Below are 25,355 nucleotides of genomic sequence, written 5' to 3'. Positions count from 1 at the left end.
ATTGTCCAAACAAATCAAGGTTTCCCCATCAGTTGTATCAATATTCCCTGTTTTAAAAGAGCACTCGGTACCTACTTTCACCTGTAATCGCCATAAACACCACATGGGGTAATGGATAATCCACTGATAAGAGAATAGCATGCCGCGTGGATCGATTATTCTAGCCATATTACACGGTCATTTAAATGCTGACAAGGATGTATCTGGTAACTTTCCAGTCGTCAAACTGTGAAGTTCATCGTCCAATCGGTTACGCGAATGCTTATGAGGGCGGGGTTAACTATCGACCATTATTTTTTATTGACGTCGGGCATGAAGTAAGAGTTTATCGCAGCTTGATTAGCAAGAAGTTGTACCATTTGAGTAATATAAAATCGGTAATTAGTACAGTACAGAACATTAAAGACGGTTTCGGGCATCATCATCACACCTTTTTACTGTAAACAAGTGTTACCTATGACTCATAATTAATACGAGAAATTAATTGCAAGTGGTAAACAATTAATTATTATAGCGAGTAAGTTGTGCAAATGACTCCCGGTTACAATTATGTGATAACAATTTATTAATTCCAGTACATGTATATTTCAACATGTCCATTTATAGAACTGATTAATCTCGTTTTTCTGACATTTATTCGACACGTTATGCGCTGTAACAAATTTTTCGTTGAATTAACTACGCACACTTGTAAATGTTTCGATAATCGATAGTTAGAAGACTGATGATGGCAACCGGCCGTGATTCTCGTGGACAACGTGAATTTCATGCATAATTCCGTCAAAACATTTATTCGACTCGTAGAGCGTTTAAACAATTTATCCTTGAATTTATAACGCAACGGTTAATATTTGTTGAAATCTCAAATGGGAATAATTAAATTTGTAATCCGAAACCCATTCGCGTAAGTCGCTGTTAACGCATTTTTAATCCGAAACACACTTCCGAATGTAAATGTTACCGCAACGTTAAATATTTTTGCTTCAAATTAGCAGTGCAAATTTATTTTGTGTCGAATCTTTTTCTTAATTAAAAAGAGCGCGAAAATTATGCAGCATGTACAACGTCGCGTCTTTTGCATACAAATGGCGTGTGTTGAGCGTTTTAACAAGCACACAACAGGTCTAGGGATTGACACAGAGGCAATATTTCATCAAATCTATAAATAGTCACTTAAAAAATGGCAAGGTTTGTGTTAAATAAATAACTGAAAGCTTTTATCGTAAATATTTACCAGAAAGAGATTGATAAAAACGGAATAAACGCGATTATCGGATAATAAATAGAAACTTGAAGAATAGTAAGTATACAGTAATAGAGTCGGGTTGAAACAGATGTATTGGGGAATCGTTCGAGTCGGGATTTTACTATCTGTGCGGAAAAGTTTTAAAACAATTAAACAATATAAAAAAAAATATTTTTTAATGACTGGTGGATTTTTTTGAAGAGTCATAGCACACCAAATGACGTCTTTTAATGCTGTTTTTCTTTGAGTTATAACGCACCACAGAACGTGAATTGACGCGTTAAATTTAAAAAAAATCAACGTCGGGAGGGGACGCCCCTCCCCAACCCACCCCCAATCGGCCCCGGGGCGCCTGAACAAATTCCTGGGGAAGGCACTGTGTAAGTTATTTTAGTTTGCCCATTAGCGTTATAATAATGACCTGTTTGTGTTTATGTATGCCAGATAATAGGTTATGTTGCCAATAATTTAAAAAAGCCTTTAGCAGTAGTAATTCACAGTGACCCACAATCTAAATAGCTGGGATTTGAATTATTGCAACTATAGCACTACCAAATCCGACCCAGCAACATTGCAGAATGGCTTGAATGCAAATTTAAAATAAACACATTCTGTTAAATTCAAATATTGAGTTTATTAAGATGGAGAACCAAGTGTTTAAAAAGGCCAGAATGTTTCTAATCAAAATAATTAAACACATGTCTTTAGGTAAAAAACATGCAATCTTAAACTTAAATTAAGTGAGCCAGAACAAAAAAGTGCATGATTGCAGGATACGACCCACAACAGCCAGAATACAACCATTTCAGCAACCTGGTTCTTATGTACTCAATGATCTCAATTCTCAGACTCTTCTTCCATTACCTTTAAAACATATTTTGGGAACTACAGCTATTAATGCCTGACAAATAAAGTAAGCCCAGGAAGAAAGTGTGCCTGGTTATACCCTTGAATTTAAATTTGCAAGAACACAAGCACAGCACTTCATCGCATAAACTAACCACTGATACTTACCCAAGAAAACTACACTATATACCTATGACAGCATCAGTGTTCTTGCAATTGCAACTTTAATGCATATTGTTTGCAATACAATGTAGTTGTTAAAAATGTGTATAGTAGCTCTTAAAGTTGCACACACAAATTTGTAACACAAATCTTCCAAAATTCAAAAACAATCAGTAGACAAATGTCAAATTTCTATAAGAGACAGATTACCAATCTCTTCGCTAGATTACTACAACTATTCCATGCTGTTTCCTCAAACTAAATTGGGATATGGTTATTACAAGACCCTTTTAGTAAATATTCTGGTTAACTATCTTTACAAATGTGAAAGCATCCCTATTTTATGTATTAAAACATTATCATGGATGAATATTGTGTATTTGTCAATTAATAAAACTTACAGTTACTGGTTCAACAAAAAAGTATATGGGACATGATAAAGTTCCATGGTCTTTGCTACAAACAACAGGTTCTTTTTATAATACCTGTATTTTACTTGTACTTAAGCACAGAGTAACTGCAATAAGCTGGTCTGAAATCCAGCCAGACTTGGTTGTGTCTGGAGATGACAACGGGCTGCTAGGGGTGTGGCAGGTGGAGGACAATCGGCAGGCTGCCCACAGGCTTGACAAGACTGGAATCACAGCGTTAGCAATGGCGCCCTTCAGTGCTGGACTTACTGCAGTAGGGTAAGATTAAGTGGTTTAATCATAAAATGAAGCAAGGTATTGACAGATTCAGAAGACAATGCAGATAATTATTTATTTTTGTCCTTCTTTGGACACATGAGCTTTTCCTTAAACTTTAAAAAATATGCTGATGATCTGGAAATTGCAAATAGTAAATCAGGAGTGAGCATTTCAGATATCCCGCTCTCCATGTCATGTTAAATTACGTGCCTTTGACTCTTTTTTTTTAAATACTCTTTTTCAGATTTTTTGTGTCCCCCACTATAGTAGTGGGGGACATATTGTTTTTTCCCTGTCTGTTGGTTGGTTGGTTTGCGCCAACTTTAACATTTGCAATAACTTTTGCAATATTGAAGATAGCAGCTTGATATTTGGCATGCATATGTATCTCATGGAGCTGCACATTTTGAGTGGTGAAAGGTCAAGGTCATCCTTCAAGGTCAAAGGTCAAATATATGGGTCAAAATCGCTAATTTTATATACACTTGCAGTATTTCAATATTCAAGATAGCAACTTGATATTTCCGCAATGCTTTCAGTAACTTACCGGATTTTTAGTGAGTTAGTCTACCTACATGATATACAGATTAGGATATTTTATCGTTTTTTTTTAATTTGTATTTTACAGAAAACAAATTTAACTTAAAAAGCAATCATACAGAAAACAAAAATAAAAATTGAAAAACAAATTGAAATCAATTCTTGGTTGTTTTAGTTTCCCTCCGTTCTGAATTAGTATATTGTGACCTTTAGTGTGGCCGTTATATTTGCAGTAAGTTTACATAAACACCAAATTTACTTCTGGTGTTAAAATTTTGAAAAAATATCGGCTGCTAAATGCGAAGCAGGTAGAAAACTTTCAATTGACCACTTGCCAGCTGTCAATCAAACTCGCGTAATAGTCAATCAGAATTCGTTTATTGCGGACACTTGGACCGACAAACAAAGACTGTCTGAGTCATGGATAAAGCGATTTATGAAAACACAACTTAGTGGGCGGAGTGATCGCGTATTTGGTGACTGGTCAATTACAGCGTGTGCACCAAATGTTCAACAATTTTACAAATCTTGGGAAAAGTGATGTGAAGAATATACTCTCAGATTAAAATATGTAGGTGTTGACAGCTTTTGAAATATTTGGAGGAAAACACCTTGTCAATTCCTTGTCATAAAAACATATTATAGTCTGAAAAAAATTCAACTGGCTTGTCGTTGTTTGGGAGCATTTTGTGGAATTTAACACCCCTGTATAGTTAAAATTTGTTTGCCTTTTATTACTTAAGAATATTTTATGTGATAAAATATATAATTAAATATGAAATTATAAATCTAGTTTTAGTTCAAATCATTTAATTTCTTTCTCATATTCTCATAATTATTCATGCAATAATCTTTCTAATTAAGAATATATTATGTGATAAAATGTAAAATTATGAAATTATCATAAATCTAGTTTTAGTTCAAATCGTTTAATGTCTTTCTCATATTCTCATAATCATTCCTGCAATAATCTTTCTAATTATTCCTGAACCTTTACAGATTCAAGTCTGGTCTAATACTCCTGCTGGATGTTAAGAAAGGCTCCCAGGTGGTGTGTAGCCTCAAAGGTCATGATGAGGAGCTTCATGCCCTGGCCTGGAGCCCTGTGCCCGGGGAGAACTTCAAGCCTGCCCCGCCCGCAGAAGCCCCAGATATTACTGACCTGGAGACATTCGGTGTTGGTAAGTGATAGCAGGAATAAGGGGAAACATATGTATTTGTATTAACTGTCAGAACTAAAAGTGAAATTTAAATGACCCATGGCTTAATTATATATATATTTTTTGTCCCCATTTTCTGCAGTATTTCATATTGAAGTCTAAATAAAAAGTTTAATATTCAAAATCATGATTGCACAGAAGGTAAAGTTAAGAAAGTATATACAATGTTCATGGTCAGTTGTGTTAATTTATTTTGTTGTAAGTTTAATACTTTGCAGTTAATCACTGGCATTATTTCTTTTTGGAGATGCATAAATAAACAAACCAATACTTCCAAGGTTGCCCTAAGGACCAGAAGTTTTAAAAAACAATCAAGAAATGTAGAGAATTGGTAGGTTTTGTATGTTTTTTTAATAAATATAGTTTGCTGTAGTGTAAAAATCAGGCAATATATGTGCAATTCAGCTAAGGCTATTTTATCTTCAACAGAAACATACAGTCACAACCCATTTTGCGTTTTTATTAATGCAACTCCAAACAGAGGTGATGCCAGTGATTGAAGGTCGTGTAAGAACATTGTTAAAAGACAACATTTGTAAAAATCAAAATTATTATATATTTATAATTATGAAATTTGTTTCTATTGAAAAGAGAAGGTAAAACATTGATTAATGCAGATAAGTTTTGGTCAGAAATAGAAATTCATGAATGCATGCATCTAAAAGCAGGATTCAACATCAATTGAAAGCTGTGGATCCCTGTTGAAAAAATATCAGGTTTTTTTTCCATTTTTTGGGAAGATAGCCCATGGCTTTGTAATTGGGAATTTTATCGGCATTTTCATGAAATTGGGAAAATAAATTCATTAGCCTTTTTTTCCACACGAAAAGTCCACTGATTAGGGAAATACTAAATTTGATTTAACTCTTTATAATCATTCAAACTAAAAGAAAAAAAAATCATATAATACTTTGTTAGATGTAATTGAATTAAAATTGAGATAAAATACACATAAGACTTCTTTCTAAAAAAAAAAAAAAATAATTTTTTTTTTGGGGGGGGGGCAATTGGGAATGTTTTGCCACATTTTGGGAAAAAAGTATACTTTTTGGGATTGGGAACATAGCCGAATTTCGGCTATACAGTCGAGCCAAAAAAAACCTTGAATATAGATAACAAAATGTCTCACATTTATTTTACTTTAACAGAATATGATTTAAACATTTAAATTGAAAAGAAAAATAACTAAAAAAAAATGAAATCCAAAAAATTGAACAAATACATTTTGTATATATAATTTTGTAAATATAAATATAGCAATCAATGATGGCCAAGTATCAAGGTTTTTAACCCTTTGCATGCAGGGAAATTTGTCGTCTGCCAAAATGTCGTCTGCTGAATTTCTAAAATTAGCATTTTATTCATTTTTTTTCAAAGAAAACTATCAGAATAGCAAACAGTTTTGATCCTGATGAGACGCCACATTCTGTGGTATCTCATCTGGATCCAAACTGTTTGCAAAGATCTTCAAAATTCGGTTCCATCACTGAAAGGGTAAAAGTTGTGTATTAAGTTAGACATAGGATTGTTGATGACTATTATTAACCTTTATAAACCTGTTTATTTCCACCTTGGCATCATATTTGGGAGACCATTTCACTTATTCCACATATGTAAGTTAAAATTCCTAAATCAGTTGTATTTATTTCTTAGACACAAAATTAGATGTGTCATGCCAAATTGGGTCTTATGCCAAATGCGGCCAGCGTAGCCATAGACCAACATGCAAGGTTTTTTGGTTTAATTAGGGGACTGGACAGCTTTTGACCAGCCTGCATGAATGTGAAAGCTGTTATGTGGCTAGGCTGTCTACATATGGCATTTTGCGGATCTTAATACTTAAGTTGCAATTTCACTCAATAAATAAAGCAACAAGATTATATGTGTTGATAAAAGTTGCACTGTTTTAAGAATTTTGACTTTCTTTGTAAAACTGCTAATTTCTATGATGACTTATCTATGATGTAATTTCTTTTCAGAGGATTCCTGGCGCAAGAAGCCTAAGGAACCATTGGTCAGCACGGAGTCTGAGGGATTCGGTGAGGATGGGTGGTTGCTGGCCTCGGGCTGTCGAGACAAAACCATCCGACTGTGGAGCACCAGCAAAGGGAGACAACTGGGGATGCACAAGCTGCCCAACCCTGGGAGGCGGGACCCGAAGGCGAAGGAGGAGCGAGGGGGGGGGAGTCAGCCCTGGATCACCATCCATTGGCTGACACAGGCGCCCAATCACATCATATCTAGCTCACTGAGGTAAACCAATGTTCAGGGCTGGAAAGTTTCTGTTTTCAGATGGAATTACATTTTTTAGGTAACCTAAAATTATTTTGCATTTTTGGGGGGCATGATGGGTGGGCAGTTAAGGGGTTTCCTATTTTACAAAAGCCATGTTTAAAACAATATGATTTGAAAAAACAATAAGAAGACACACTTTAAAATTTGCTAAAATGCTGATATTTATTCAATGTTTTCTTGGTACACAATGATTTTGAGATAAAGCTTTGCTGAAGGTGATCCTTGGATTTAGTCAAGGATGTCTGTCTGTAGTATCTGCCCTCTTAATGAATACATACTAATTTTGGAAAAGAAAAAAAAACACGAATGTGTTATATGTCAATCTATTGTTAAATTTGTATTCTTGGACATAACAACGAAGACTGCATTTAAATCGGCAATGTTTTGACAAACTACTGACCAGACTTAGCTCCCTGTAGTAATCTGTATCATGTACATTGTTCTCATAATATTGGCCCTTCTGATTGGTTGCTAAGGTTTTTAAAAATAGTATTGTAGTGGAAAAAGGAAACTCTTGCTCATGTTGTTCTTTTAATATTTTTACATTTTAATAAAAAATAAGCAGCATAAAAAACATTTGATAAAGCTACTATTCATCCATAAACAAACAAACATAGTTGTGTGTTACGTAATTTAAAAATCATAGCATCACCCTGGAATAAACATGACCTGTGTTCCAATGAACACTGGAAATCATAAGAATGATTGTAGTAATAGTCATGTATAACCATCAAATAAATTAAACTTCTAAAATAAAAAAATAAAATTCATTTTCCAGCACTTCTTGAGGGTTTTTCTTATAAGTCACGATACTATGAGGACTTGAGGAGGGCCAGTACTATAAAAATAAGGGATAATAAGGACTTGGGATATTTTATTGTTAATTAAACGAAAAAAAAACAAACATAATTGTCTATTTGATTTAGGAAGGGATATTGATTTTGTGATTCCTGTCCATTGAGAAGTATTATGTGGAGCCCCCTTTGCAATGGGATAGATGTGCAGTCAGATGGTCAGTCTTCAGCTCTCTAAATCATACAGTTTTCATTGAACTCACTAAACTTACTTGAAATGTTTGTGGACATAAAATGAAAGCCAAGATTGTTCACCAATGGATTGTCATCAGGCACTTTAAAGTAATTGCCCTTAATTTATACAGAAAATGCAAAATTCCCAGTTTCCACTCTTGAAGGAATAAAGCTTTCTTAAAATCACCACATAACTTTCTGCAAATGGTTGTTTATCCACTCTCCTACACATGAATTTTTCATTTAATAGTCAGTCCTTCTTGAAATGTTCATTGAAATAAAATAAACGCTTGATAACTAGCCAATAAGCACCAGGCACTCTAGAGTTATTGTCTTTTAGACAAAACCTGTGAAAATAGTGATTTTCACTCTTCATGCTCATCACAAATCCCCCAAACTCTCTGCAAATGTTTGTTGACATACATGTATGATGTTGGCAATATTTGACAGGCAGCCAAGCACTTCAGAATTAATACCCTTTGCTACAGACTAAAGAAGCTGTTTTGGCTCTCGAATATACAGAATTTATGTTTAAAGTGATATTATGGGTATCTAACAGTTTATAGGTGTCTATCGCAACTGTTGTTTATTTTTGGTGTTTTCACTGCATATACACTTATATTTGTTAATGCAGCATCAACACACTAAAACAATAACCCTGAAAGAGAATAATAATGCATTTGAATATCAACCGTTGTTTGGTTTGACAACTGATCATGCATGTACGATGTGAACCTAAATTTAGTTTTAGTGCAGATTCGTTCATACGACAGAAAGACACACATTTGTTTTATGGATAATTTCGGCTTTGAGGACTGGTGGGTCACGTAAGAATATTGAATATAAAATATATTTTTACTAACAACTGGTAGCAAGATGAGTTGCAGATAATTGGTCAGTAACCACATTTAAACTAACTCTTTTGACCTGTTAATTCTTTTCAGCTCAATTCAACAGTGCCAAATGCCCATAATATCACTTTAATAACAGGCTTATCGTTTATGTCTATGACCTAAGTTTTAGTTTGATCTGTGATTTTGAAATAGATGAAACATACAACTATAAGCGGAGGTACACATGCGTTTTGTTAAAGCTTGATAAACACTGTTACAATAAATACAATTTGAAAATATATGATCATTACATCTCAGTATAGTACAGGTGTTTTTTATGCTCCCATATATATATATATATTCATGTGATGTAACTGATAGGAGACGGACATTTCTAGGTTAAAGTTACATTTCCAGAGAAAACTCCACATGCATTTAAAAACAAAATTTCTTTATAATTTTTGTCTTTCTTTGGCTACAGCTATAGAATGAAAAAAACACAGATAAACTGCTTCAAAGCAAAACCCATTTCAATATATATTTTAGGCATAAATTTAGATTGCAAGTCAAGCAATCTGAAGTATATAAAATGCTTTTTTGCAGTGGAGATTTGCTGTTGTGGGACATCACAAAATCTGGAAAAGAGAAGAATAGCTTCTTCCACAAGAGTGGCAGAGGACATTTGCGTTCTGTGTTCAACATTTGCCCAGTGGGAGAGGACACTCTATGTACAATCTCCATGGATAGACAGGTATGTTGACCTGGTTTGCTGATGAGACATGGTCAGTGACATATAACAGTCTTAGGCTCATACTTTATTCTGAACGCAAAATATTGACCAATAAGAATGCTTTGCCGCTAATGAGCATCTGTTCCAATTGGTTAAATGTATGAGATTAGATCTCAGAACTTACCAATTAATGATTGTAGTTGTGGGTAAAAGTAAAAAAGGTAAAATGAGTATAAACTGTAACATGCCTTGGTTTGTGCTCTTAGGCACATCCATTCAGTTGATTAATTTAGTAAAAAAACAATTGATATAATAGTAATAAAACTGTTGCCCTACCCTGGTAAGACTTACTTTCTGTTTTGTATAAAAAAAGTATCTTCCATCTGTTTTGGGTGTCATGAACAACTGTGTCGTTACTTGAAGCACTATAATTCTAATGTTTTATTAAGCAAAGATTATGTGTGTGCATGGTTGTATATGTGTTCTATGCCACTATTTTGGCCACTGTGGTCTGTTTACTGCAGATAATGTTCTGGGACATCAAGCTCAGATGTCAGCAAGCTATAATGCCTTCCCTTGGTGGATATGTGTATGCCATGAAAGTGTCACCATTTGATCCAGGTAGATACTGCACTGTTTCAGTTAGTTTTGTCCTCATTTGATTTTTGTTTATTATACGCCCGTCTATGACGGGACGTATTATGGTATACCCCGCGTCCGTCTGTCCGTCTGTTAATGTCGTACGCTACGTCAAGTATCCTTTGACAGATTTTCTTCAAATTTTAACACAATCTTAATATTGATAAACCCTGATCCCCTTTCGTTTTTGACGGAATTCTGAATTGTCGTTCCAGAGTTATGGGACTTTGTTCGTCAAAATTTCGTGATTTCATTGAATGTCCTACTGTAGCTCAAATATCCTTCGATGGATTTTTTTCAAATTTCAACACAATCTTAATATTGATAAACCCTGATCCCCTTTCGTTTTTGACGGAATTCTGAATTGTCGTTCCAGAGTTATGGGACTTTGTTCGTCAAAATTTCGTGATTTCATTGAATGTCCTACTGTAGCTCAAATATCCTTCAATGGATTTTTTTTTCAAATTTCAACACAATCTTAATATTGATAAACCCTGATCCCCTTTCGTTTTTGACGGAATTCTGAATTGTCGTTCCAGAGTTATGGGACTTTGTTCGTCAAAATTTCGTTATTTCATTGAATGTCCTACCGTAGCTCAAATATCCTTCGATGGATTTTTTTCAAATTTCAACACAATCTTAATATTGATAAAACCTGATCCCCTTTCGTTTTTGACGGAATTCTGAATTGTTGTTCCACAGTTATGGGACTTTGTTGAATGTCAAGGAGACGGCGCTCCATGCTCATGTTCTTATAAAATAAACCATGTATTCAAATACAAATAAACTGAAGTAAAAAAATGATTCAAAGGGTTATTTATTACCTTACTACTTCATTGGCGAACGACGGGCGTATCATGCGCTCATGGCGCAGCTCTTTATTAAAAAACTAGTGTCAGAATTGTTTCATGCTTCCATTTGTTCTTGTCTTAAACGTTACTATTTGTTATTGCAGTGCTATTGCAAGAAATGTTATGCCTGACCCTCGTTATACCCCCATTTCCATTGGTAATGGGGGCTATATAGGAGTCGCTTTGTCTGGCGGTCTGTCAGTCTGTCAGACCCAAAAATTTAATCCGATCTTCACCAAACTTGGTCAGAAGTTGTATCTAGATGATGTCTAGGTCAAGTTTGAATATGGGTCATGCTGGGTCAAAAACTAGGTCACAGGGTCACATAGTGCAATTTAAACCGAAAGTTTGTCCGGACCATAACTATGTAATTTATCCCTAGATTTAAAAATGACTTGGTACATTTTTTCACCATCATAGGACGGTGTGTCATGCGAAAGAAGTACGTCGATATCTCCAAAGTCAAGGTCACACTTGGAGTTGCACATAAATGAGCTTGTCGGGGCGATAACTTTGTCATTTATTGTGAGACTTTAACATCATTTGGTACATTTGTTCACCATCATTGGACGGTGTGTCATGCGAAAGAATTATGTTGATATCTGCAATGTCAAGGTCACTCTTTGAGTTCAAAGGTAAAAAATGGCCATGAATGAGTTTGTCCAGGCCATAACTTTGTCATTTATTGTGAAACTTTAAAATCATTTGGCACATTTGTTCACCATCATTGTATGGTGTGTCATGCGAAAGAATTACGTTGATATCTCCAAGGTTAAGGTCACACTTGGAGTTCAAAGGTAAAAAATGGCCATAAATAAGCTTGTCCGGGCCATAACTATGTTGTTCATTGTGAGATTTTGTAAAAATCATTTAGCACATTTGTTCATCGTCATTGAACAGTGTGTCATGCGAAAGAATTACATCGATATCTGCAACGTCAAGGACACACTTTGAGTTCAAAGGTCAAAAATGGCCATAAATGATCTTGTCTGCGCCACAACTATGTCATTAATTGTGAGATTTTAAAATTACTCGGTACATTTGTTCACAATCTTTGGATGGTGTGTCATCCGAAAGAATTACATTTATGTTGATATTTCCAAGGTCAAGGTCACACTTTGAGTTCAAAATCAAAACTGGCCATAAATGAGCTTGTCCGGGCCATGACTATGTCGTTTATATGAGAATTTAAAATGACTCTGCTCATAAATTTTGTTCACAGTCATTGTCATGCAAAAGAATTCAAGAGTTGAAAGGTCAAAATGGCCATAAATGATAATGGCATAATAATTCTTAAAAATCACCATAAATTATCTTCTCTTGTGTTGTGAAGACAGCATGCAAAATATTCTGTGTCAATGCAGCATGTGGAGGTATACGTTAAGTCTGCGACAAAGCTCTAGTTAAATGTGTTGTGTTGTTTTCACCTGGTTATTCTGTTTAGTGTTTACGCTGTATTATGATGTCCATTAAATGTACCTATAATCAATATTGCCATGATGCTGTATTCCTCAGGGAGACTGAGTCTAGGTGTTGGGGATGGCATGATCCGAGTATGGAACTTGAACTCACCGCCAGGGGTCAGCGCTATGACTCAGTACTGGCAGGGTATTAAGTCAAAGGTCACTGCAGTAAGTAGGGAGAATATTAAACATTCACGATAACTGTTCAATTGTGAAATAGTTATTGTATTGGCCAAATGTGTTGTGTTATAAAGCATGCTGTTATGAAATCTTGTAAAGGTTTTAGTGTGTAACTTTTGTATGGGATGTAGAGCTGAAACGATTCAATCCCATGCATCGAAAATTGGTTCGAAATGCGTCGATTCGATTACAATACCAAACCTACCAAAACGATTCGATTCTTTAACATATAGACATATATATACATAGATATGTAAAGCTCGCTGTATTCTGACTATTTGATACGGAAAGGTGTAGGTTTTATCTTTACCTGTAATTACGGTCTACTTTTGGAAGCGTCAAAATGGCTGAACAAGTTGTGGCCGACAAATTAAAATTATCAGATGCGCCTAAGAAGCTAAAATAAAAAAAGTGGCAGTATTTTGTGTTTCCGGATGTTAGCCCTCCCGATAAAGCAGTGTAATCTGTGCTTCACGGATGCAAGCATAACGTTGATTTAGCAAGACTAAGAGGTAGCACAAGTGCAACTACTCAAGTCGCCAGCCAGAAAAGTATTTATGTTTCTGTTGGGAATTTGTTAAGTTTATTAGAGAATGTGCTTTGTCCTACAGGTAACAGGTGATGCTGTCATGGCGCAATGGTAGACATGCTTGTAGCGGTTTTGGATATAAGCATAATAGTGATAGTACTATCACTCCACTGATTCCAGATGTTCTTATGATTATTTATTTAATTTTATATTATTGTGTATTCAACACAATGTTCTAGTCAGAAGTTTTTTATATTAAAATTGAGTCCTAATTTGCTATTCTTTTTTATGTGTTTTATTGAAATATTGACATAGTTTGATAGACAATTGGCAGTTTCTTGCAAAATATTTCCTACAAATGTTAATTAAACACACTTTCAACAGTTTTTAAAACACTGTTTAACCAACCAAACTATATCAAACAAACACACAATTTGACAAATGCCCAAGATATCTAGTTATGCAACACTTTTGAACAGAAATGTTTATTTTGAGGCAGAAGAGTGAATATATGATAAAACTAGGTTTGAAGATGAATCGAATTGAAAAAATCGGTATTGGAGTGTCTGAAATCGAAATTGAATCGAGCTGTTGGTGAATCGTTGCAGCTCTAATGGGATGTAAATATGTTAAAGGGATAAATCAGTTTTGCACTCAACTTCTTGACTGTGTACAATCAATCAGTGACCATAGTTTGTTTTTTTATAGTATGACGATCCAGTCCATTATTTAGTTATTTATTGTCTGGTCAAAGCTTCAATAATAGAATTGTCCTTTGCGCTTCTTTTATCCTAAAAAATTATGCATACTTTTACGGTTGTCTAAAACGGACTTTACCTTGATGATATTTTGTTGTCAATAGTTGGACTTAACATTAAAATTATATGTTTAGAATTTCCATTTGAGCTTATCAAAACTGGCACAATTCTAAGGAAATGAATACTCAAAGTTATCACTAAACATAATAAGAGCAGGGTCATGTGAAAACAGATCTTATGCCATATGCAGCTCCAGACTAGCTGTTTAGGGTCATGTGAAAACAGATCTTATGCCATATGCAGCTCCAGACTAGCTGTTTATTCATAGTCTCACAGACTGCTGCAGATGCGCAGGCTAGTCTAGGCAGGCAGGCAGACTAGAGATAAACTAACCCATATGGCATAATACTCATTTTCGCATGACATGGCTCATAATAAACTTGAGCTTGTGTGTTTGTTAGAAAATTATATCTAACTCGAGTTATCACATAGTTCATTTCCATCAAAGTGTGTTTGCCTTGTACTGTAAAAGGGATAGTCTTAACAAGTTAACTCGTAATATTAGAATAGATGCAATTACTTAAACATTATGGCACGAACATAAATGGTAATAGTCTTGATATCGAAGCATTAATGTTTAGTAGTATTCATGTACATCTGACAACACTATCTAGACTTTTACAGAGATTTACAATTATGTTTTACTGCTATACATAGCCGTATACATAGCCGTTGACATTATTTGTCAGTACATTTGAGATATTTCCATACACAGATCACTGTAATGGTTTATCATAATTTATGAATGGATGAGTAGCAAAAATAGTTTGTCTTATTGGGCAATATAATGCAAAACTTTGCATCCCTGCTATGGACATTGATTTTGTTTGTTCCAGTTGAGTTGGCACCCAGCCAAGGAGGGCTTGCTGGCATATGGGACAGAGGATGGACGAGTGGGAATATACAACACCCTGTCCAACAAGTACGTGTGCGGTCTTCAGGGCCTGGCTAAGAGTTTGTTTATTATTGGAGCGTTGCTCTGGCAATTTTGAGCCTAATGCATGTGCTTTAAGTGTCATCGCAGATAAACCAGTGCAGTCAGCACAGGCTAATCAGGGACAACACTTCCCACTTTTATGGATTTGTTTATTTAATGATAGTCTTTTTTTTAAACATATCAGTCTAGATGGAGAGTTTTGTCCCTGATTATTCTGTGCAGTCTGAGAAACCAGCTTAGCTGAGGAATGTATGTGTGGGTGCACTGAATTCTGTTATCATGACTGAAATACTGTTGAAAACGATGAAATGTCTCAATAAGAAGACTCCTTACTTAAGGGCATATTTAGTATCCATTTCAACACCTTTAGTAGTGGGCACTTTCAGAGTGGGAAGAATCTATGGCAATGAGTTAGACCAAAGTTTTAAGGTGTGTTGCAATGTTCATTTAGTCACATCGCTATAACAATTATCATGTCCCCATTCGAAGAAGAGGGGGTATATTGTTTTGCTGGATGTAGGTCGATCTGTTGGTAGTGCAGTTAGTTTCCAATCAATAACTCGTCAACAACTTGACCAATTGGCTTGATACTTCACTTGTGCATTGGCCTTAGATAGAAGATGACCCCTATTGAAATTAGGGTCACTATGTCAAAGGTCAAGGTCATTGTCACAATAAGTGGGAAAATCGTGTCTGATCAATAGCTCATCAACAAATTTACCAATTGGCTTGATACTTAACATGTGCATTGGCCTTGGACAGAAGATGACCCCTGAAATAAGGGTCTCTATGTCAAAGGTCAAGGTCATTGTCACAATATGTGGGAAAATCGTTTCTGATCAATAACTCAACAACAAATTTACGGATTGGCTTGATACTTCACATGTGCATTGGCCTTGGACAGTAGATTACCCCTTCTTTTGAAATTGTGTCACTTGGTCAAAGGTCAAGGTCACTGTCACAATAATTGTGAAAATTGTTTCCAATCATTAACTCATCAATGAATTGACCGATTGGCTTGATACTTCACATGTGCATTGGCCTTGGACATCAGATGACCTTTATTGAAATTGGGGTAACATGTTCAAAGCTCAAGCTTGGTGCCATATGTCACGGAAGGCTGAACTCTTGTTTAACAATTGTTCCTACCAGTTTTTAATTAGTGTTACCCGCCCTTAAAACAACACAGCTATTTCTTTATGAACATTAATGATTTCGTTCACACAGGTTGGCAAAAAATAACATAATCAGAGTTTTTCACGGAGAGCATGTCTTCCAGGATGTTCATAAAGAGATTATTGCATTGAATATCTCAATCAATTCCTGTACTGATGATAGACAGTAGATGACCTCTATTGAAATTGGGGTCACTAGGTCAAAGGTCAAGGACACTGTCACAATAAGTGTGAAAATCATTTCAGATAAATGACTTGTAAACAAATTGACCGATGGACTTAATACTTATATTTGCATTGGACAGTAGATGACCCCAATTGAAATTAGGGTCACTAGGTCAAAGGTTGTGGTCACTGTCACAATAAGTGTGAAAATTGTTTCTGATCAATAACTGGTCAATGAATTGACTGATTGGCATGCTACTTCCCATGTGCATTTGCCTTGGACAGTAGATGACCCCTTTTGAAATTTTGGTCATGACTAGGTGAAAGGTCAAGGTCACTGTCACAATAAGTGTGAAAATTGTTGCAGATCAATAACTCGTCAAAGAATCAACTGATTGGCTTGATACTTCACATTTGCATTTGCCTTGGACAGTAGATGACCCCTATTGAAATTGGGGTTACTTTTTCATCGCCCTGTTTAAGGGGGCATATGTCCCGACCGTGGAACTCTTGTTAAATAATATTTAAATGAAGACATTATGAGACTAATAATTTTTATGCTCCCCCAAAAAAATTTGGGGGGAGCATATAGTCGCCGCTTCGTCTGTCCGTCCTTCCGTCTGTCCTTCCGTCCGTCCGTGCACAATTTTTGTCGGAATTCAATTAAACTTTATGGGAAGCTTCACCTCCAAAAGGAGGTGTGCATATTGTCAGCAAGTTGTGGTCGGATGATTTTTCACAGAGTTATGGCCCTTTGAAATTTTCCATTAACTGTACGTGTAGTGCAATTCTTGTCCGGGCTATTTATCAGCAACTAATGACCGGAATTCAATGAAACTTTATGGGAAGCTTCACTACCAAGAGGAGATGTGCATATTGTCAGCGGGTTCATGTCAGATGATTTTTCACAGAGTTATGGCCCTTTGAAATTTTCCATTAACTGTACATATAGTGCAATTCTTGTCCGGGCTATTTCTCAGCAACTAATGACCGGAATTCAATAAAACTTTATGGGAAGCTTCACTATCAAGAGGAAATGTGCATATTATCAGCGGGTTCTGGTCGGATGATTTTACAGAGTTATGGCCCTTTGAAATTTTCCATTTACTGTACATATAGTGCAATTCTTGTCCTGGCTATTTCTCCCCAACTAATGACTGGAATTCAATGAAACTTTATGGGAAACTTCACTTCAAAGAGGAGATGTGCATATTATCAGCGGGTTCTGGTCGGATGATTTTTCACAGAGTTATGGCCCTTTGAAATTTTATATAAAAAAATTATTGTCCCCCCAACTACTGTGCCCTCAAGATGTTTCCTTATATCTGAATATATAGTGCAATATTGTGACAAAAAATACTTTTTGGGAGCATCACCCGTCTCCAACGGTTTCTTGTTACATGTTGAACTGAGCCTGTTTAACAGTTCTGGCCTGATATTATAAGTATTGATTTGTTGTTAGTTTTTATTGACTGTATGTAAATGTAAAGTAAGCTCTGTATTAACTTAACACAAATTGGACCTGACCTAATGTTTGTTTTTAAAGAAAATTCATTTTTTGAGTTATTGTTATTCAGCAATTAAAATTCCATTGATAAAAAGATGAATGAATAAATAAAAAAACATTTAGTCTGTGTATCATTAAGAGAGTACATTGTACCTATATTATTGTTTCACTATGTTTGACTTCATATGTAGGCACTCTTTCAGGCCTCCCCAGATATCAACCACATATCATCGTCGCACGGTGTATGTTGTAGCTTGGGCACCCGCCTCCACTTCTACCAGTAAGTCATAATAATGGTAAAATAGACTTCTTCATGCTTTGGAAATGGCCAATTGAAAATCTGTCATACATCCCAAACTGAATGTAAATGTTTTAATCAGCTAGAAAAATCAGACTCCTGGTTAAGGTAAATATTTAAAATGTGTTTATGGCTAATCATCCATCAAAATCAGTAGAAGTATAAATTATTTATCATCTTTTCATCAATAATATCTTTAAGTGTATTTCCTTTCTGCTTATTTGCGTTTAAATATGATACAAGTTATTAAAAGTCTTAGCAGTCCAGTGGTTGCATTTTAGATTTTCTGTCTAAACGTTATTGGATTAAAGCCAGTGGAAGGCACTCATTTTTATACACCCGTTTAAAAAAAACGGGACGTATTATAGTTTCACCTTGGCGGTGTGCGGGCCGGTGGGCTGGCGTTCGGCGTCCACAGCAGTTTCCACTCTCTAATTCAAATAGTTTTCATCCGATCTTCACCAAACTTGGTCAGAAGTTTTATCTAGAAAATATCTAGGTCAAGTTTGAATATGGGTTATGCCGGGTCAAAAACTAGGTCACCGGGTCTCTTAGTGCATTTTAAGCATTAAGCATGGTTTCCGCTCTCTTATTGAAGTAGTTTTTATCCGATCTTCACCAAACTTGGTCAGAAGTTGTATCCGGACAATATCTAAGTCAAAATCGAATATGGGTCATGCCGGGTCAAAAACTAGGTCACGGGGTCACTAAGTGCATTTCAAGCATTTAGCATGGTGTCCGCTCTGTAATAGAAATAGTTTTCATCCGATTATCACCATACTTGGTCAGAAGTTGTATCTAGACAATATCAAGGTCAAGTTCAAATATGGGTCATGCAGGGTCAAAAACTAGGTCACTTAGTGCATTTCAAGCATTTAGCATGGTGTCCGCTCTGTAATTAAAGTAGTTTTCATCTGATCTTCACCATACTTGGTCAGAAGTTGGATCTAGACAATATCTAGGTCAAGTTCAAATATGGGTCATGCCGGGTCAAAAACTAGATCACGAGTTTACTAAGTGCATTTCAAGCATTTAGCATGGTGTCCGCTCTCTACTTGAAGTAGTTTTCATCTGATCTTCACCAAATTTGGTCAGAAGTTGTGTCTAGATGATATGTAGGTCAAGTTAAAATACAGGTCATGGTAAAGTTATCAAGTTGTCCAAAACCTTCAAACAGGCGTATCTTGTGACAGTTTGGCACTCTTGTTATTTGTTAGTTTTTTTATACTCCTCCAAAAAAAATTGGGGGGGATCATATAGTCGCCACTTCGTCTGTCCGTGCGTGTGTCCGTCCGTCTGTCCGTGCACAATTTTTGTCCGGGCTATTTCTCAGCAAATAATGACTGGAATTCAAATGAACTTATGGAAAGCTTCACTACCAAGAGGAGATGTGCATATTTTCAGCCAGTTCTGGTAGGATGATTTTTATGCTCACTTAAATTTATTTTGGGGGGAGCATATAGTCGCAGCTTCGTCTGTCAGTGTGTGCATCTGTCTGTCTGTCCGTTCGTGCACAATTTTTGTCCGGGCTATTTCTCAGCAACTAATGACTGGAATTCAATGAAACTTTATGGGAAGCTTCACTACCAAGAGGAGATGTGCATATTATCAGCCGGTTCTTCTAGGATGATTTTTCACAGAGTTATGGCCCTTTGAAATTTTCCATTGTACATATAGTGCAATTCTTGTCCGAGCTATTTCTCAGCAACTTATTACGGGAATTCAATGAAACTTTATGGGAAGCTTCACTTCCAACAGGAGATGTGCATGTTATCAGCCGGTTATGGTCTGATGATTTTTCACAGAGTTATGGCCCTTTGAAATTTTCTATTAACTGTACATATAGTGCAATTCTTGTCCGGGCTATTTCTCCCCAACTACTGACTGGAATTCAATGAAGCTATTTGGCAGCTTAACTACCTTCATGAGATGCGCATGTTATTTGTGGGTTCTGGTTAGATGATTTATTTAGAGAGTTATCGCCCTTTGACATTTTTAAGTTGCTAAACCATCCATCGTATTATTTTGTCCAAAGTTATGCCCCTCAAGACGTTTCCTTTTATCTGAATATATAGTGCAATATTGTGACAAAATAAACCTTTGGGGAGCATCACCCGTCTCCGACGGTTTCTTGTTTCCTATGGCAATCACGTTAGAATATTTCAAAAGTTATGTATCAGTTATAATACAAATTTCATAACACAATTTGTATTTTAATACAAAAATCTCTGAACAAGTCCATTTAATTCAATGTGATGTACAAATGTGTTATACCATATTTTTTTCTTAAATCACATCTCTCTTGTTATGAGGAGTTCCTAAAGGTTTGTAGATTTGATATACTTTTGTTGATAATTTATAATATCTTACAAACAAATAAAATCTGACACTGTAATATGTATTTGAGATTAGTTAATCAATCAATTAAAGTATCTAGGTATTTTAAGGCATACTCTTATACTTAGTCTTGCTCATTTTAATCAGTTGGATAAATACAGTATCTTTTATACAAAATTATGATACATGTAAAACATGTAAACAAGTGTAACTTATTTATAAAAAAGATATATTCATTGTAGAAAAATAGATTCTTGATGACGTAATATACTGATAGGATATAGTTCACAACAGGGATCATATTTTTTTCGGTTTTGTCGGTCCTAGACCGATTGGGGTCGTGAAAGACCGATTGAAAATCCCAAACAGTCGGTCCGATTCTGTGTGCTAAAATTCCCATGTCATGAAATCGATTACACAGTGCACATGCTAACATAGATCTACCCTGATAACATTCCTATCTCGAGTAGGTGTGAAAACCATTCACTGCAGTCTCTAAACCGGTCAGGACCAGTTTATTGCGTGTCAGCCGACCAGTATCAGAGTATGACCCCAAGCAGCGAAAATTCGCGCGGTTGTGTATTAGTCATGCGTGACACTCGTGATTTAATCCCTACGCATCTTAACTATTGGCCGTGGGTTTTTTCACAATAAACTATAACGTACACGAATTATTTCTCAACTATTTGGTTTTAATGTTGCCAGTATCCAACCTACGCACAGACATTTGGTAGGTGCAGTGCATGTATGTAAGCTATTATCGAGTCGACAACGATTTAAAACATCGGTATAGACTTACACAGATAAATAATAGATATTGACAACGATGAAAAAAGTCAGATACAACAGCACACGAAACAACAATAAAAGAGAAAAAAATATCATAAAACCAATTGAGAAAACTCGTATGTTCCGTTTAAAAAAGATGCCAAAGGCAATTAAAATTGAACATTTATGATACCACCTTCATGAATGGCAAAATCAATGGTATATATGTTAACGTACTTTGTCATGATTTCGGATATAAATTTTCGGACACTTTTCCCCCATTTAAATCCAGACCGATTGATGTTGCGGGTAAATATGATCCCTGGTTCACAAACAGCTCTTGCCTTTAAGTGGATACACCACGAATTTTGTCTGAAATTGTGTTAACTTTGTAACAAAATATGATCTCCTTTCATTATGAAAATTATGATAGATATGGTCTGAATGACTTCCAGATGACCTGTTTATGCCATTCTCAGAGCCTAGATCCTCATGCATGGATAGTTTAAGATTTTAATTATTGGAGTTTGTGTGTGTATTTTTATTTTCTTAAGGTTCTTCCATGCGGGAGGCTGCATTATGTAAGGACTCAGAGTGTTTCCCACCACTCCCGCTTAATAAACTTGCGCAACTCACAAAATGTGGGACAAACTATAGTTGAAATTTTGTGGCTGTATGATTGTTGTACTAAAAGATGTTGAGTTTTGGTGCGGCGTTGGGCTTAGGGAGAAAACCACACCTGTCCAGTATGGTGACCGTCCAGTATGGTGTCCACCAACAAAACTGACATGCACCCTGAGTAAGGATTGAGTAGGGCACCTAGTTGAGACGCAAGTTTGCCAAGCATTGCACTAAACTAACAGTTCATTGTAGTAGTAAATCTAACCTGCATTTGTACAGATGTTTGGTTCCCCTTTTTCAGGTGATACTGGTTCCCCAGTCATGTACAATGTGTACAGCTGTGGGGATGGGAATGTTCTAGAACATCAGACCCAGTGTCTGGACAGGGAGGCAGTCAATATAGGGCAGCTCATACAGGCAAACAACCCCCAGTACAGGGTAGGTATAGTTAAATGTAAATTGAAACTGACTAAGTTGAAATTGACTTGAATATGAACCAATTTAATCAAGAATTGATTTTAGACAATCATTGTCTGTTTCATTTTGTGAACAGCATATTACTTTTGTATGCATTACTGAAAATGTACCAGTTCACATCTTGGTTATTTAACATATTGTCAGGTAAACAAAATAAGTATGTGATGTGTCATATGAAAATGGGTATTATGCCTTGTGCAGTCAGCGTAGATCTGGACAACCTGCTCATTCCTGCAGTCTGGTCAGGAGCTACCTTGTCAGCTTTAAACCTTTGCATGCTGGGAAATTTGTCGTCTGCTAAAATGTTGTCTACTAAATTTCTAAAATTAGCATTTTCTTTGATTTTTTTTTAAAGAATACTATCAGAATAGCAAACAGTTTGGATCCTGATGAGACGCCATGTTCTGTGGCATCTCATCTGGATCCAAACTGTTTGCACAGGCCTTCAAAATTCGGTTCCTGCACTGAAAGAGTTAATGTCACACAAGGTTTCATGGCCTCCTTAGCCAAAATCATGACTTTTCATCAGATGATACATATGCAGAGGCACAACTTGAGCAACACTGTTTGGATGTGTCTTAAGCCACATTTTTGCATGCAGGAGCTTATGTAATGTTAAGATTGTAATAAAGAGAAGAAGAATACTTACACCACTTTATTGCACATGTCATGGTTATTGCTGGTGTTAATTTCTTTCAGGCCACTGGTAAGATGCCAACAAGAAGTGAGATTAGTTGGAATGCAGACTTAACAGTGGTTGCCATTGGAAATGATGATGGGTAGGTATTCTTGCCTAGCCGATAGAAAAGTATATTAAAGCACTTATATTACTCTATGTGCCATAAAAAACGAATGCGGAAACGTCATATAAAGTCATTGTAAGCTGAACAGACCTTTTTTAATGAGGTAAATGCTTGGCCCTTTTGTTCATGTTTGAGAGTTATAATTAAATTGTAGAAAAATCATAAAAACAATGCTTTTTTAAAATTGATTTTAGAATTTCATGTATAAAATGGTTTTTTAGTTGTTCGAACAGCTAATGTTGGTACTGAAAATTTCAAGTCAGTTCGGCTTATCTACGCCCTTGTCAAAAAAATAACCCACTTTCATACCAAAACACACTTAAACCAACATAAAACTGTGTTTATTCTGAGTTTTTCTCAGAGGAAGTTGGTTTTTGCTATTAAAAGCGAGTTTTATGTGCGCTAAACTGTGCTTAACTGAGTTTAAAGTTGGTTATTTTAAGAAGATGTGTGTTTAAGCGAGTTTTTTTCTGTAAGGAGTCAGTTTTTTGTGTGTCAAAAGTGAGCCTTTTTATTTATGAGTTGGTTTTTGTGTGTTTAAGTGTGTCTTTTTGTTTTATAAGCGAGTCTTTTACAACAGGAGCTGATCCTTTTTAAACAGAAGTGGGTTTAAGCGAGTTTAAATTGGTTTTTTTGTAAATAATTTGAGAGCTGAAACCAGGCTAAAAGACTCACTTTAACACACTTTTCAATAAGTTGGTCTTTTGTTTATAAATAATACTGATCAATAAAACAATAATTCTTCAAATAGGTCTTTGTTTCATGTTTATAGCCATATATAATACAAGTCAATTGTAAAGGTGCTTTTTTACAGCTTGTTTGCCATTGTCCCTATTGTAAATGTGTGTGCTCCCCATAATTTTTTAGTGAATATTGGATGAAAATGGCTCTTTCAGAACATCACAGGTTCACAGATGGACAACAAGTATCACTGCCAAAAACTATAAAAATGATAAAACTTAGTTTTATACCTGAAAATGAAAGAGTTTGTGTTTTCGCTTAGATTTTTTTTCTTTATATTTGTTTTTATTATAAACAATATCTAATGATTGCTTTATGTCTTAAAATTATTTTATTTTTTTTAATTTTTAAAACAATCTTATATGATTGTTTATATTTGTTTAAAACAGTATTTACTTGTTCTGCATATTTAAATAATTATGGTATTGGAAACATTATTTTGGAAATAATCTATTAATTTGTGTTCATAAGTTATGCAAGATTTTGATATTTTCATATACCATTATATCCATTTTCTTAATTTGCAATAAAATAATAAGATGCCAAACATGACCTGTGTTACATAAACAGTCAACAAAATAACAAGACAATACCTAAAAACACCCCTTTTCACACCACCAACAATAAACAGATAACAATCTGTCAGGCATTCAGAGCTAAACAGGGTACTGATTATCAGGGGCAGATAAAGCTACTGATAGGGTTTGCCCAGACATAAGGCTGGAATGAGGTATAAGACTTCTGATTGGTTCAATTTTTTGCACAGGAAATTATTTGAAAACAACAACTTTTGAAAAACAAGCTGGTTTCAGCAATTGAATTGAGCTAAATTAAATTAACATTAAGACTTATAATTGTTCTGTAAAATGTATTGAAATACTGTCAGCATGAAGTATTGTGTGATGAAAACAATGTGTATTTACTACAATATGGAAATCAACAATAAGTTTGTTGGAAAAGAAGTTCAACTGTTTTTTTTTTGGAATACTGAAGAACAGTTTTAACAGGTTTGTATTGTCATTTCTTCATCCTTTTTTATTAAGTTTACTGAATTAATTATGATCATTATTATATTTATGTATTGTCACTGGGAAATGTAAATTGATAAGTTAAGGCCACGACTTTTTTTTTTATTGGTTTACAAAAATTATTTTGAAAATGGTCCATCGGGCGGTCGAAAAAAAAAAAAAAAAAAAAAAACATCGGAAAAAAAAGTTAATACTAATAACATCAGAACAAAGACAACATATCTTTTATAACCTTAACACAGAGACAAAAAATCAAATTATGCAATGAAACACATCTATATCTTCAAATGAAATGAGTCCTAAAAGCACCTTTTGTAACATCAGGCAATTTTAAACACTCCATTACATGACATGCGTTCTTCTCCCATTAAAACGAAAAACTGCGCTTCATTTCCATAATTCGATGCGCTTCATTACGCAATGCAATGC

At 35.2% G+C, this 25,355-nt stretch overlaps 1 protein-coding gene and 1 long non-coding RNA gene across 2 annotated transcripts in view; one reads left to right on the top strand and one right to left on the bottom strand.

Moving 5' to 3' along the window:
- Window positions 1-25,355, top strand: part of LOC127871572 (gem-associated protein 5-like) — a 202,335-nt gene that overhangs the window by 1,700 nt on the left and 175,280 nt on the right. Inside the window, exons 2-11 of the mRNA XM_052414633.1 lie at window positions 2,762-2,943; window positions 4,483-4,664; window positions 6,683-6,956; window positions 9,463-9,610; window positions 10,114-10,210; window positions 12,595-12,710; window positions 14,906-14,991; window positions 18,057-18,133; window positions 22,179-22,315; window positions 23,054-23,133. Coding sequence (XP_052270593.1) covers window positions 2,762-2,943; window positions 4,483-4,664; window positions 6,683-6,956; window positions 9,463-9,610; window positions 10,114-10,210; window positions 12,595-12,710; window positions 14,906-14,991; window positions 18,057-18,133; window positions 22,179-22,315; window positions 23,054-23,133 — 1,379 coding nt within the window. The remainder of the gene's footprint in view (window positions 1-2,761; window positions 2,944-4,482; window positions 4,665-6,682; window positions 6,957-9,462; window positions 9,611-10,113; window positions 10,211-12,594; window positions 12,711-14,905; window positions 14,992-18,056; window positions 18,134-22,178; window positions 22,316-23,053; window positions 23,134-25,355) is intronic.
- Window positions 10,272-11,099, bottom strand: LOC127871579 (uncharacterized). Its single transcript, XR_008045460.1, has 2 exons — window positions 10,884-11,099; window positions 10,272-10,559 (listed from the first exon to the last, which is right to left on the bottom strand). It is a non-coding gene; the product is annotated as an uncharacterized LOC127871579 (long non-coding RNA).

This window comes from Dreissena polymorpha, chromosome 3 (assembly GCF_020536995.1).
Source record: "Dreissena polymorpha isolate Duluth1 chromosome 3, UMN_Dpol_1.0, whole genome shotgun sequence".
Taxonomy (NCBI): domain Eukaryota; kingdom Metazoa; phylum Mollusca; class Bivalvia; order Myida; family Dreissenidae; genus Dreissena; species Dreissena polymorpha.
The sequence above is the reverse complement of the archived record's forward strand: the minus strand, read 5'-3'. Positions and strand labels throughout refer to the sequence as shown.